Genomic DNA, 14,735 nt, shown 5'->3' with positions numbered 1-14,735 from the left:
AGTCGGAGCCAAGGCAGGCCCAGCAACACAGGATTAACGGCTTTGGGTAGGACATAAAACGACAGAAGTTCGGAGTGAAGGGCCCCTACTTGGAGCCTCAGCGGCTTGGTCAAAGCTATAACTGGGTCTGGCAGAGGAAGTCCATTCACTGAGGCAACTTTCAACGGGCTCTCCAGAGGGGTGGTGGGTAATTGCAGAAGGCCCACCAGGTCTCTGCGGATGAAATTAGCAGCGGAACCAGAGTCCAGATACGTAGAGACCTGATGCGTTCTCACACCGGACACTATGGTCACAGGTATGGACAATTTAGACGGAATTCCATTCTTACCCAAGGTTGTCACTCCTAGCAACCCTAGACTTTGGGATCTTTGGGGACACAGGCGCACAAGATGGCCACCGAGGCCGCAATAAAGACAGAGTCCAGAAGTGTGTCTGCGTTGTCTCTCTTGTGTGGATAACTTACACTGGTCCATTATCACAGACTCCTTAGGAGGATCGACATCTGAGGACAGCAGGGGTTGCTGCAAGGTAGGAGCAAAACTGGGAAGGACTCCCTCCTGTCGAACCTCTTGGAGAAGTTCTCGGATCCATATGTCAATCCGGGCAGACAGAAGGATGAGGTCATCCAGGGTAGAAGGCAAATCCCGTGTGGCAAGTTCGTCCTTAATTTTAGGAGCCAGTCCATGCCAGAATGCAGCCACCAGGGCCTCATGGTTCCATAACAGCCGTCCCGCCAGGGTGCGGAGGTGGATGGCGTACTCACTCACGGAGGTGTCTCCTTGGCGTAGGTTAATCAAAGAAGCCGCTGCAGAAGAGACCCGACCAGGCTCCTCAAACACCATACGAAAAGTCCAGAGGAAGGCTTGGAAGTCACAGGTCTCTGGTCCTTGTCTCTCCCAGATAGGGTTCGCCCATGCAGGAGCCTTGCTAGTGAGGAGAGAGATGATGAAAGCGACCCTTGCGCCATCAGATGAAAATGTCCTATTATACAGGCTGAAGTGGATCTGGCACCGATTCAGAAATCCACAACAGGGACTTGCTTCTCCATCATAGCGGTCAGTAAGAGACAAACACGCGGGTCAACACTGCCAAGGGGTGTAGTCTGAGGATCAATACTGCCAGGAGGTGTAGTAGAAGGAACGGCAGCTTGTGCCTCCTGCCGACGTACAAGAATGTTCCACGCCTGGAGGAGTTGGTCCTGTCGAGACCGGAGGTCTAGCATATCCGCTCGCATCTCTTGAGACGTCGTCATAGTCTTGAATCGACCAGCGGGGTCCATGGCCTGAGCGTCCTGTCACAAAGGGTCTGTGAACCCACTGGGCAGTACCGCCTTGGTGGTATGGCAGCTGGCCAACAGGGCGCAGGACAATATCTATGGTTTGTATAGGGTACCTGTGGCAGCTCGGACAGCAGTAAAGCAGGCTCGGCTGGGACTAGGCAGCAGGTAGACGTCAGACGAGGTGAAGCAGGTCAGACGTGGGATACAGCACGACACGACTTCGGCACAACACAGTGCTTGACCAGGATGGCATGGAATTCAAGGAACAGGAACTGGAACAGGAAACAGGAACACACTAGGAGGCCATCACATAGACAAACTTAGGAAACATCAACAACGCTCAGGCATAGAAGCAGGGGGCCGGACCCCTCTTATAGTCCAGGGTACTCACGGGTTCAAGTAATCAGAAGTCCGGTGCGCGCGCATGCTCGTGCCCGCTCTCAAAGGGGCAGCGCACCCTACGGGATCCGGCTTAGGTGAGTGGACGCGAGCGCTGGCGTCTCCTGAGGAGGAGGCTGGGGCCAGCGCTTGCCGACTCGTGGCTGCGGCTGTCAGGAGGGGGTTGGAGCTGACGGCCTGCAGCCACGGACATTACAGCATCCATCATGCCAGCTACTTCTGTCTATTACATTTGATTATGGTATGCTGTCCTTATGATATTGTGCATTCTCCCTCTATACATTCTCTGTGGATACATTTAAAATCAGCAAAAGAAAACTGAGATGCGCGAGATGACGTCGGTTATCTGCGTTAAATTTCGGTTTAGATTTTTTGATTAATTGCCCAGCCCTAATATATATGTAGTGAGTATATATGCCTGCTCATATGTAGTTAGTATGTGTACAGAAGTTCGTGTAACATAGCAAGTAAAAATGTACTGTAATGTAAATGTGCTGGTGTCATTTGTCAGCCAAATCTGATTTTTATTCCCCGTCCGACACTATCTGCCCCTCTAGCATGCACATCCAATCAGGCTGCCTGCTAGAAGAAGAGATTTGTGTGCATGGGCTCTCCTCCTTCCTGACTGACCACACGTGGTCAGCATAAAGAGCAATTTGCTCCTGCCAACCAATCGCTTGTCTCCAGCTGCTGCTAACAGCGGGCAGAAGTTATACTTCCCATTCACAAACTACCAATGACATGCTGTGTGGAGGCAACAATGAAAAATGTATAAGGCAGGGGTACAAAACTGGTGGACCACGTTCTGAATCTGGACGTGGATACCATCTGCCTGGACCCTTGCTGACAGCCAGCAGGAGGACAGAACAATGAAGAGGAATGTCCCTCCTTTGCTGCAGCACAGGAGGGACATTTCTCCACTACAAGCAGAGGTGGGTTCTGGCCGGTTCTTCCTGCACTCAAATGAACCATCATCCTTAGGACGCAGATATAATTGAACAGCTTCACTTAGCGTTGGCAGGAGCAAGTAAACTAGTTCCTTGCCCGCCATTCAGCGCTTTCCCTGTGATGCAGGGAGCACGATGATGTCATTGTGCCCCCTGCATTGTTCCACTGGAGCAGGCCTAGTCAGAAGAAGCCAAACCTGCATCGCTGGATGACTGCGTGGGAACAAGGACAGGTGAGTATGTTTGTGGCTGTGTGGCACTTTCTACAGGGGGCACTTTGTATGACACTATCTACAGGGGGCATTGTGTGTGACACTGTCAACAGGGAGCAGTGTGTGGCACTATCTATAGGGAGCACTGTGTGACACTATCTACAGAGGGCAAAGCATTTTTTGTGTGGAGCTTTATTTGTACGGGGCACCTGGCAATATTTTTGGGGAGCACATAGTGCCTGCTAAAAAGAGTGCTACACAGTGTTTTTATTTTCATGGGGCACGGACTGTGGCACACTTTGGGGGGCACAGCGTGTGGCTCTATTTTTATGTGGCAACGTGTGTGGCGCTTTAGGGTATGTTTACACGTAGAAAAAGAAGTGGCTGAAAATTACGGAGCTGTTTTCAAGGGAAAACAGCCTCTGATTTCAAGGCGTTTTTTGAAGCTGAAAATTAAGCTTTTTTTCTATTTGAAGCTTTTCTTGAGGCATTTTTAGAGGCGTTTTTCATAGTCTCAATGGAAAAACAGCTCCAATAATCCCTCAAGAAGTGACATGCTACTTCTTTTTACGAGACATTTTTTTAATTAAGCAGCGTAAAAATACACCTCATGTGAAAAGCGCAGTGTATTTCCCATTAAATTAAATGGGAAGCTTTTTTTGTAGGCGTTTCGCTAGTGTATTTCAGGGTGTATTTTGGGGCATTTACGCTGTGTGTGAACATACCCTTATTTTGTGACATGATTGTATTCAATATAAATTTCCATTATTATAAAAATCACAGCAGCTGCAGAAAATGGTGGAAAGACAGGACGGTTTTCCTGCAAGGGAGAGAGTTGCGTCAGGAAGGCATTGCTTTTGGAATACCTCCCTGGCTGTCAGTTTGAGCTGATTTTGTAGATAGGGCCACACTTTAATAAGACGACACCATTAGGCCCTGTTCACACGTTTCGGAATGTGGCTAATTATTAAGCGGATCCGTTGCAAATCCAATTGCCAATCCACAGTAGAAATACAGTTTCTGCCGCGGATCCGACTCATGTGAACATAGGCTTACATTTGGTGTTTAGCTGAGATCTTCACCTGACGGCAGACCCAGGTAAATTGACCTTCACTAAAAGAAGTTGAGTATCCCAGTAGGGTCTCTAGATTTTTTTGGGGTTCCCTTGGCTAAATAAAATTTGAGAACCACTGGTATATAGTAAAATGAGTGTTATTGTTTATGCTCTCTCATATGATCCTTAATTAATTATTTCTCATTAACCCCTCTGTTAATGAGTTTACAATTTGTCAATGACTCCAGGGGAAATCCTGGGTTGTTTTGTTTTGCCTGCAGCTGCTCTCTCTTTTTTTTTCCATTGTCTGAAAACTTTAATAGTAAACTTGAATAAAACCATGTTTGCCTCCCATCCGCCGGGACGGGACTCTTTCTCATCTCCCTTCACACCGTTGTCTGGGGAGATAGCTGAGGAACTTGATACGGACTTCACTCCCGCGGAGCTCCTCATGGTTATAACTGATCTTCCTGGGGGAAAGAGTCCTGGCCCGGATGGCTACACTGTCAAGTTTTACAAGGTGTTGGCGGACCGGTTGCTACCGCTTCTGTTGTCAGCTTTTAACTCTATTTCCCCGGAGGTCTTGTTTCCTCCTAGCTCCACCTTGGCTCATGTCGCGGTTATCCCTAAGCCGGGTAAGGACCCTCAACTCTGCTCCAGTTATCGTCCAATCTCCCTGCTCAATGTAGACTTAAAAATTTACGCTAAATTGCTCGCCAATAGACTGAATAAATACCTGCCAGATCTAATTCACCCGGATCAGGTGGGGTTTGTGCCTGGTCGGGAGGCCCGTGACAACACCCTTAAAACCTTTGATATCATTCACCACGCCCAGACTAACCGAATCCCGCTCATGATCCTGTCCCTGGATGCTGAAAAGGCGTTTGACAGAATATCGTGGTCTGCCCTTTACCAAACCCTTCGGCATGTGGGAGTAGGACCATCTTTCTTGGCGAAAATTATGGCATTGTATCGTACACCCTCGGCCCAAATAAAAATAAATGGCTCCCTTTCGGCACCTTTCCCTATTTACAATGGCACACGACAGGGCTGTCCCCTATCCCCCCTGTTGTATGTCCTGGTTATGGAACATCTCATGGCCTCCATTCGGAGCAACACGGATATTAAGGGTATTAACATTGGAGGGAAGGAATACAAGTGCTCGGCATTCGCTGATGACCTATTGGTCTATCTCACAGACCCTCATGTCTCTCTCCCTTCACTGATGTCCGAGTTGTCTCGTTTTGGAACATGGTCTAATTTCAAAATCAATTTCTCTAAGTCTGAGGCGCTAAATGTTTCTCTCCCGGGCCCGTTAGTGTCGCTTCTCCAAAGTAATTTCCCCTTTTCATGGCCCTCCAGAGGTATTACATATTTGGGTGCCCGTATAAGTGGGGACCTTACACAATTGTTTACAAATAATTTTATCCCCCTACTGGCCAAGTTTCGCACTGACCTTAATTCCTGGCATAAGACTGAGTTTTCCTGGTTTGGCCGTATCAATATTATTAAGATGTCTCTCCTCCCCCGCTTGCTTTATCTCCTGCAGACGATCCCCATCTCTATCCCATCTTCCTATTGGTTGCGGCTTCAGCGATGCTTCGGCTCCTTCATTTGGCCGACTGGTCGCCCACGTCTGAGCCGGGCTCTTCTGACTCGTTCCAGGGGTACGGGTGGGGTTGGTCTGCCGGATTGTCGGCTCTACTATCTGGCATCAACTCACGCACGGGTTTTAGATTTTTTTCATAACCGTGAATCAAAATTATGGGTCCGTTTAGCTCAACAACTATGTCCCAGTACCCTATCATCCCTGCCGTGGATCCTGCCCGGGAATAGACCGACTCAAGCCTCCTTTGTTGTTTACCATACTCTCATGGCGTTGAGGTCCTTAGGGCCTGGAAGTACGCTTGTAGACCCCCTGGGTCCTTTAACTCCTATCACAGATAATCCGGCCTTTCCTGCTGGCAGGGCTGGTCGCTCCTTCCTAGGCAGGCCGTCCACCGGCCCCATGTATTTTGCCCAGGTCCTCTCCGCTTCCTCTCTTCTCCCTCTAACCTCCATCTGCCCCGATGCCGTGCCCCTCACTCGCCATATATATGAATATGCCCAGTTAAAACATTTTTATGGAGCGGTAAACCGACGCGCACATCTTCACAGGTCGTTGACGGACTTTGAGCGCCTATGTGTCTCCTCCCAGCCCCCTACACATACCATATCCACAATATATAAATTACTCCTTTCGCAGCGTTCCCAACAACTCCCCTCCTTCTGCGGGGCCTGGGAGAGAGAATTACATACTACATTTACTGATACACAATGGAAGAGGTGTTTCTCCCTCTCACAAAAAGCCTCTATAGCCATTAGGGCCCAGGAAACTAGTTATAAAATTGTCTCTAGATGGTATCGGGTCCCGGCTGCGCTTCATAAATGGTATCCGTCTGTGCCTGATAATTGTTGGCGTTGTGGTGCTGTAGGAGGTTCCATGTCTCATGTTTGGTGGAGTTGCCCCTTGTTGAGGAGTTTTTGGGATGCGGTACTTAAATTGATATTGGAGGTTACTGGAGTCTCTGTCCCCAACTCTCCGGAGGCAGCTCTTTTATTCATGTTCCCGATGCCATTACACATTTATAAAAGCTCCCTAACTAGACATCTACTTCAGGCGGCAAAGTCAGTGATTCCGCGTAGGTGGAAAACGGCAATACCCCCAACATTAGATGAGTGGTTTCGGGAAGTTGCCTTGATACAGCGAATGGAACACTTGGTGGCTCACTCCCCGGCAGCTGTGGTAAAATACACGTCTACATGGTCTCCTTGGATAGTGTTTCTTTCTTCGCCTTCCTACCTCACGGTTGTAACCTGAGTCGGCCTATGCCCCTGTGAAATACACTACGGCTCTTGCTCGCTGCTGATTTTTTACTCATAATACGCCGGAACTGGAGTCCAGGATCCCTCCTGTCCTCTCCCCTCCCTCCTATCCTTCCCTCTCTTGGGGCCTTTTTCTGTACTTTCTTTCCCCCTGACTAGGGCTATGTGCCTCTCCTTCTCTGTTTGAGTTAAGTGATTTCACTGTACCTCCTGATGTTATGCCTCTAGGATTATTCATGCTACTGTTGTACACTGACAATTCTGTTTCATGTCAAGATGTGATGCACATTATTGATTTTTCCTTTTTTCTTGTATGTTTTTGCTTTGGTCCACTGACCTTGTTTGTTCTTTTAGTTATGGGTGGAGGCCTTCCCTCCAATATGTTTTGTAATTTTGTGTTCTAAAACTCAATAAAAAATTTTGAATAAGAAAAAACCATGTTTGCATCTTACCTTCTGCTTCTCATGACTTAGATTGTCCCGCATGACGTCTCCAGAAACAAGATCTCCTTGGGCTAATTTCAGCTGAGCCCACAGGTCTTCAAGTTGCTGTTCAGCTTTCCTTGCTCTAAGTAATGCTTCCTGGTGTAGATCTGTCTGGTTTTGTAGCTGCTCATTCAGTTTGCACACTTTGTTTTCCAGCTGAGTTACCATCTACAAAAAAATTAATGATAAAAAAATGGAAACTTTCAATCAAAGCTGTGAATATATTACAAGATCTAAATTTCAAGGGAGAAATATTTGAGCACCCATCATAAACACTACAAAATGCCTCTGAGTCCCTGAGTTTGGCTAGTAAATCAATCAGCAACTTGGAGTGAAATTAAAAGTAGACATGGTAATAAGTTAAAACATTTGCTACTTGTCTGGTTAAAATTGCAGATGCGGTAAAATCAAATGTTTTTCACTGGCCGCAGGGGTTATGTGGCAAACATACAGCGTACACACTGGCATCACCACTGCAGTGAGTGATTGGCTGCAGCGGTCACATCCCAGTATGGCATGTCATCACAGAGACTACATGATTATTAGCGCTGAAGTGGCAGGGAATTTAACAGGTGATTATTGACTGTTTTGACCCAAATGCTGTGACCAAATTTCGTTTTTTTAAATGTTGGACAATCCCTTTAACCCCTTACCGCCGCAACCAACCTTGGCCTTTCTGACAGAGACCCATTTTTTAAATCTGACATGTCATTTTATGTGGAAATAACTTTGTAATGCTTTTACTTATGCAAATGATTCTGAGAATATTTTTTCGTGACACACTGTACTTTATGTTAGTGGTAAATTTTGGTAGATACATTCTGAGTCAATTTGTGAAAAATACCCAAATTTATCGAAAAATTATCATTTTTAAAAATGTTTCATTTCTTTGCTTGTAAGGAAAATAGTAATACCACACAAAATAATTAATAATTAACATTTCCCATATGTCTACTTTATGTTGTCATAATTTTTTTTTAGACATACTTTTATTTTCTTTACAACATTAGAAGGTTTAGCAGCAATTTTTTACATTTCAAGACAATTTCCTATACAGAATTTTTTTAAAGACCAATACAGTTCTGAAGTGGCTTTGATGAGTCTATATATTTGTAACCCCCCATGAATCCACCCATTTTAAAAACTGTACCCTCAAAGTATTTAAAACATCAGTAGTAAGTTTGTTAACTCATTAGGCATTTAACCGGAATTAAAGCAAAATAAAGGTGAAAAGTAAAAGTTTCATTTTTTTTGCAGATTCCAGTTTTTAGAAATATCCCATATGTGGCCCTAGTGTGCTACTTGACTGAAACACAGGTCTCAGAAATGAAGGAGCACCTTGTGAATTTTGGGGCCTCCAGGCACCTGTAAAGGATCTGCCAGGCACAACTTCTGTGTATACGCCCATAGGTAATCAGTCTGCACCTGAGTCTATGTCTCTGAGACTGACTCCATCTTCCACCACTCAGGATGGCAAGCTTAGGAGTGGGAGAGCCTATCGCAGCCTGGCCAGACGGAGCTAGCTCCCGCCCTCTGTCTATTTATACCTGCCTTTCCTGTTCCTCCTTTGCTTGTGATTCTTCTCGTGTGGTTTCCTGGCCCAGCTACAGCTCCTGACTATTTGATCCTGCTCCATACTGACCCTGGCTTACTGACTACTCTCCTGCTCTGCGTTTGGTACCTCGTACACTCCTGGTTTGACTCGGCTCGTTCACCACTCTTGTTGCTCACGGTGTTGCCGTGGGCAACTGCCCCGTTTCCCTTAGCTTTGTGTACCCTCGTCTGTTTGTCTCGTGCACTTACTGAGCGTAGGGACCGCCGCCCAGTTGTACCCCGTCGCCTAGGGCGGGTCGTTGCAAGTAGGCAGGGACAGAGTGGCGGGTAGATTAGGGCTCACTTGTCCGTTTCCCTACCCCCATCATTACAGCACCCTTATATGTTACAGAGGTGCCATAACATTAGAAACACCCCCCTCTCAAAAAAATAAAAATACATTTTGGAAACAACACCCCTCAAGGAATTCAGCTAGGGGTGTAGTGAGCATTTTAACCCCACAGGTTTTGACATAAGACAGGGTTCAAGAACAAAAGAACACCATGCGCATTTAAGGCCTAATTTGGTGATTTACACAGCATTGGCCCACAATTGCAGGTGCTTTGAATTTATTTATTTTTTATATTTCTAAAACCTTTTTTTATTTATTTTTTTGTCCCACTATGGGACTTGATGATCCAACTTTCTGAATGCTGGTATTATATATTGCACTCATACTGTATATTGCAGTGTATTATCCATGTCAGTTTAACACTGACAGGCTTCCGTAGGTGGCAAACCAGGTCTTTGTTAGGCATCCAGGTGTCATAGCAACCATCGACCTCACCCAATCGCGTCACAGCTGACAGGGTCCTAACCACTTAGATGCCGCGGCGCCTTAAGCGGTTAAGCAGCTGGGATCGGAGCCATTACAGCAGAGAATCATCTGTAGTATACAGTTGAAACTCGCTGGTGATGGCGCGGGTTCAGCTTCTAAGCAGACGCCATCACCAATATGCCATACATTTACAGCGGTTTTGTGGGAAACTCCTTCCCAACTGCGAGGATGTTGTAAATGGGTTAATGTGTGTTGGAACCTTAAGAGCTGCACTATGTGTAATGATGTTTTCAGTACGGGACAGTATTCCTGCGGGGAGGCAGGGACACCTAGCGTCATACATAACTATGATGTTAGGAGCCCGGCTCCCTGAACTGTGTTCAGTCCGGGAAATACGGGAAATCAAAGGTGAATGTTTAAGAAAATGAAATACCTACCTACATATTGTGCTGCCATCTATGATTAGGTGTCAGCACGGTCAAAGGGAATATCTCAGACTACAACTTCCAACTTATTGTCCATGCAGAGAAGTCTGAAGTCATGCTGCCATGTTTAACCTCAGTCACTTAGCTATTAAAGAAGGACTTGCTGGGCTCCCGACATTATATGTTCGTGCTGCACTGTTTATATTAAATAATGCAAGAATCCTTCTTCTGCTTATATCTTTATGAGACGGCTTGTTTACATCCAATCTTATTACATCTATAACCCAGTGACATAATTACACAGTGCCTGGAGATCCATTTGTATAGTGCCCAGACCTGATTGTCCAGTTGTCAGGACTTTAAACTGGCTTTAACTGCCATCACTGGTTTAAGATGGTCACCCCAGTGATAGTGTTTTATGATCTTGTAGTTACTTACCTGTCTCTTGTAGTGTCAGATCATTGATCATTGAATTGATAACATGTGTAGGCACAGATACAGCAGTGTGTTCAATTTTTATAGATGAGAGCAACTACCCAGAACCGGGATAAGGGAGGCAAAAAAAAGATAGCATTCATGATTCTATCTCTAAGCAGGGAACCAGAGAACCGCTGTGAGCTTGTCCTCACAGTTGCAAGCATGAACCTCTGAAACCACATGAATGAATTGTGAATCTAATAAACAACGTACGCCAAGTAAAAAGAAAAAACACATTTTTGTATTTTACTTTCCAATCTTTAGCTTTAAAGTCTTTTCACATGGTGCGGACAAATCCTGGTTTATGCTACGATCACTGTGAAATCATGGCAAAACCATAGCATTTTGCCGCAATTGTGTGGTTATCTCACCAATAAACTGTGATTTGACGGCAATGCATGAATAGACCCATACTGTATTCTGCACTATGCAATAAAACCAGTTCCTTCAGCTTTATATACTACATTGCCACCTACTGGATTCTAGACAAATTAATTTCAAGCTTAGTTTTACCAACAGTGTAAGGGAAGGAGTTCTATATTTATTTTATTAACTATTTTATTACATGTCGCTCAACTAACAAACCACATGTGGTGCAAGCATATTGTAGATGCCTGTGTATAGAAAGAGAAATACAAAAAAATCCACAGAGCGCGCCGAAGGATGACATCTGACAAACAGTGTAAAGCCAGGGAGGGGGATGTATAAAATACACTCACCTATTGCGGCTGTGCAAATTAGGCACAATGCGAAGGAGCACTTGCAAATATTATGTACTGTGGCTGCAGCTATCTCAGCGAGCAATGGCTGTCCGGGAAAGAGACACTTTTGCAAAATACATGATTGCTGTTAGTATAAATGCTGCCGATACCAGGAATGGAGTTCAAGAAGTTTATTTGGACAACGCATTTTGAAATTGAGTTAATTTCTTCCTCAGGTCCACCTGCTTCTATTAACAGAGATCCTGTCTTTTACAAAATTTTGTACACAGGTGCAAGAACGCCTGTGACTGCAAATTTATACAGCACACAAGGGACCCACCATTTTGATCAAATTGTGTGAGCCAACCTGCCATGACAAGGCGCCCTGCCTTGTCGTGGCAGGTGGGCTCACACAATTTGATCAAAATGTGCGCTAAGAACCTCACTATTGTAAGTAAATTCAGCAGTAATTAATATTTAGTGGTTTAGGTGGCATTGGTGTTTGCAGTGTGCTGTTGCCATTTTCTTGTGTGCTGTATAAATTTGCAGTCACAGGCGTTCTTGCACCTGTATACATGTTTTGTTTCATTTTGCTGGAATGTGCTTTTCAGACTTTTGTGTTTTTTTATGTATTGCATATATGTGGGGTGTCACGGAGCGGGTTAGTGGACCCACTAGGCCGTACCGCCGCAGCGGGGAGGCAGCTGGCCAAACAACAGGACACCCCAGAAATACAATGTCCGGCACAAGGGTACCTGAAGAGTCCAGATGGTGGTCGCAGCTCTGGCACAGATGAGATGGGTGCAGCAGATGGCGCCAAACGTGGCGGATGACACAGGAGCCGCAAGTTGCACCAGACGTGGCGGATTCCTCCGGATGTGGCAGATAACACAGGACGTGGTGGATTCCTCCGGACGTGGCGGATTCCTCCGGACGTGGCAGATGACACAGAAAGTAGCGGATTCCTCCGGACGTGGCAGATGACACAGGACGTGGCAGATTCCTCTGGACGTGGCAGATGACACAGGACGTGGCACGACTAGATACTAGGGCAAAGCACGGGAAACAGGAATGGGGAACAAGGTACGGGTAACAACAGGAACTGGAAACACTAAGGGACCATTTGCAAGACAGACTGGGAAAACTAACAACGCTCAGGCATCGAACTAGGGGGCTGGACCCCTCTTATAGCCCAGGGTACTCACGGGTCAAAGGTCATTCAAGATGTCCGGTGCGCGCGCTGCCCCTTTAAGAGCGGGGACGAGCGTGCGGGCTCCGGCGGAGGTGAGTGGATGCAAGCGCTGGCGTCTCCTGAGGAGGAGGCTGGGGCCAGCGCTTGCCGACTCGTGGCTACGGCTGTCAGCGGGAGGCTGGAGCTGACAGCCCGCAGCCACGGACATTACAGTATCCCCCCTCTTACGCCCCCTCTTCTTGGGACCGGAGCGAGAGAGAAACTTCTTTAGAAGAGTAGGGGCATTGAGGTTCTCCTCTGGCTCCCAGGACCTCTCTTCGGGACCAAACCCCCTCCAATCCACCAAATACAAGGTCTTTCCTCTCACTCTCTTGGTGTCCAAGATCTCTTTTACCTCAAAGATGTCCGAGGAGCCGCTGGGAGCAACCGCAGGGCTGGGAGTCTTGGAATAGCGGTTTAGGATCACAGGCTTCAGGAGGGAGACGTGGAAGGAGTTGGGAATCCTGAGGTTAGGAGGCAGCCGAAGCTTGTAGGCGACAGGGTTGATCTGCTGCAGGACCTCGAATGGTCCAAGGAACCTGGGAGCGAACTTGTATGAGGGCATCTTCAAGCGAATGTTCCGAGAGGACAGCCAGACTTTAGTCCCCGGAAGATACTGAGGCGGCTCTCTTCTCTTAGTATCTGCCTTTCGCTTCATGCGATCTACTGCCAGCAAAATAGAGGACCGGGTCTGTTGCCAGATTTGCAGGAAGTCCCCATATGCAGAGTCAGCAGCGGGAACTTGGGATGAAGTCGACACAGGAAGAGGGACTCTGGGATGTTGACTGTAGACGATGTGAAACGGAGAGGAAGTGGTGGACTCACTTGTGTGGTTGTTGTAAGAAAATTCGGCCCATGGTAGAAGCTGTACCCAGTTATCGTGCTGTGAAGAGATGAAATGGCGGAGATAATTTTCCATGATCTGGTTGATCCTCTCAACTTGCCCATTGGACTGGGGGTGATAGGCAGAGGAAAAGTCCAATCTCACATCCAGGAGTTTACAGAGGGCTCTCCAGAACTTAGAGGTAAACTGAACCCCCTGGTCGGACACAATGTGAAGAGGCAAGCCATGCAAGCGGAAGATGTGCTGGATGAAGAGACTTGCCAGACGAGGAGCAGAAGGTAGGCCGGTCAGCGGGATAAAATGAGCCATCTTAGAGAACCGGTCCACCACCACCCAGACAGTGTTACATCCTGCTGAGGGGGGAAGGTCTGTGACGAAGTCCATCGCAATGTGATGCCAGGGGGCATTGGGTACAGGCAGAGGTTGAAGCAGGCCGGCAGGCCTGCTGTGAGTCACTTTGTTAGAGGCACACACCATGCAAGAAGAGACAAAGTCCAGAACATCCTTATGTAGCGTGGACCACCAAAAGTGACGACCGATCAGGTCTCGGGTTTTACAGACACCGGCGTGCCCAGCAAGTTTAGAACTATGTCCCCAGCGGAGAATCCTTCTCCTGTCCGCCAACCGAACAAAAGTCCTCCCAGGAGGGATGTCTCTAACCTGCAGAGGATTAGCAGTGACGATGCAGGACGGGTCTATGATGGTCTGGAGGGACTCCACCGCGTCTTCCGTCTCAAACGATCTGGACAGGGCATCTGCCCTCACATTCTTGTCCGCGGGACAGTAGTGGAGCGCAAACAGAAAACAGGTGAAGAACAGCGACCACCTGGCTTGACGAGGATTAAGTCTTTGAGCGGACTGAAGGTAAGTGAGGTTCTTGTGGTCGGTGAAGATCAGGATGGGGTGAGCAGCGCCCTCCAGAAGATGTCTCCACTCCTCCAGGGCCAATTTGATGGCCAGCAGCTCCCGATCTCCAATGGAATAATTGCGCTCAGCAGAAGAAAACAGTCTAGAGTAGTAGCCACATACTACAGCCTTTCCTTTGGAGCTCCTCTGGAACAGAAGTGCACCTGCACCGACAGAGGAAGCGTCCACTTCCAGTGAGAACTGCCGAGATACGTCAGGATGATGGAGGATCGAGGCTGAAGTGAAGGCACTCTTCAGGCTATTAAATGCAGACTCTGCCTCTGGAGTCCACACTTTGGCGTTCACACCCTTCTTGGTAAGGGTCGAGATGGGAGACGTCAGAGAAGAGAAGTTAGGAATAAACTGCCGGTAGAAATTGGCGAATCCCAGGAACCGCTGTATGGCCCTTAAGCCTTGGGGACGTGGCCCTCCAGGACAGCCTTCACTTTCTCAGGATCCATCTTGAGGCCTTGATCCGAGATAATGTAGCCAAGGAAGGGCAGAGAACTCTTCTCAAAGACGCACTTCTCCAGCTTGGC

General features: G+C 47.3%; 1 protein-coding gene across 2 annotated transcripts in view; it reads right to left on the bottom strand.

The window, feature by feature from the left end:
• CCDC170 (coiled-coil domain containing 170) overlaps nt 1–14,735 on the bottom strand; it is a 151,210-nt gene that overhangs the window by 61,484 nt on the left and 74,991 nt on the right. For both annotated transcript variants that reach the window (XM_075862870.1, XM_075862871.1), the window contains exon 9: nt 7,209–7,409. In XM_075862870.1, the coding sequence (XP_075718985.1) occupies nt 7,209–7,409 (201 nt within the window). The remainder of the gene's footprint in view (nt 1–7,208; nt 7,410–14,735) is intronic.

The sequence above is a fragment of the Rhinoderma darwinii genome, chromosome 4, assembly GCF_050947455.1.
Source record: "Rhinoderma darwinii isolate aRhiDar2 chromosome 4, aRhiDar2.hap1, whole genome shotgun sequence".
NCBI classification, from domain to species: Eukaryota; Metazoa; Chordata; class Amphibia; order Anura; family Rhinodermatidae; genus Rhinoderma; species Rhinoderma darwinii.
Note: the sequence above shows the minus strand (reverse complement) of the source record. Positions and strands in the feature narration are given on the sequence as shown.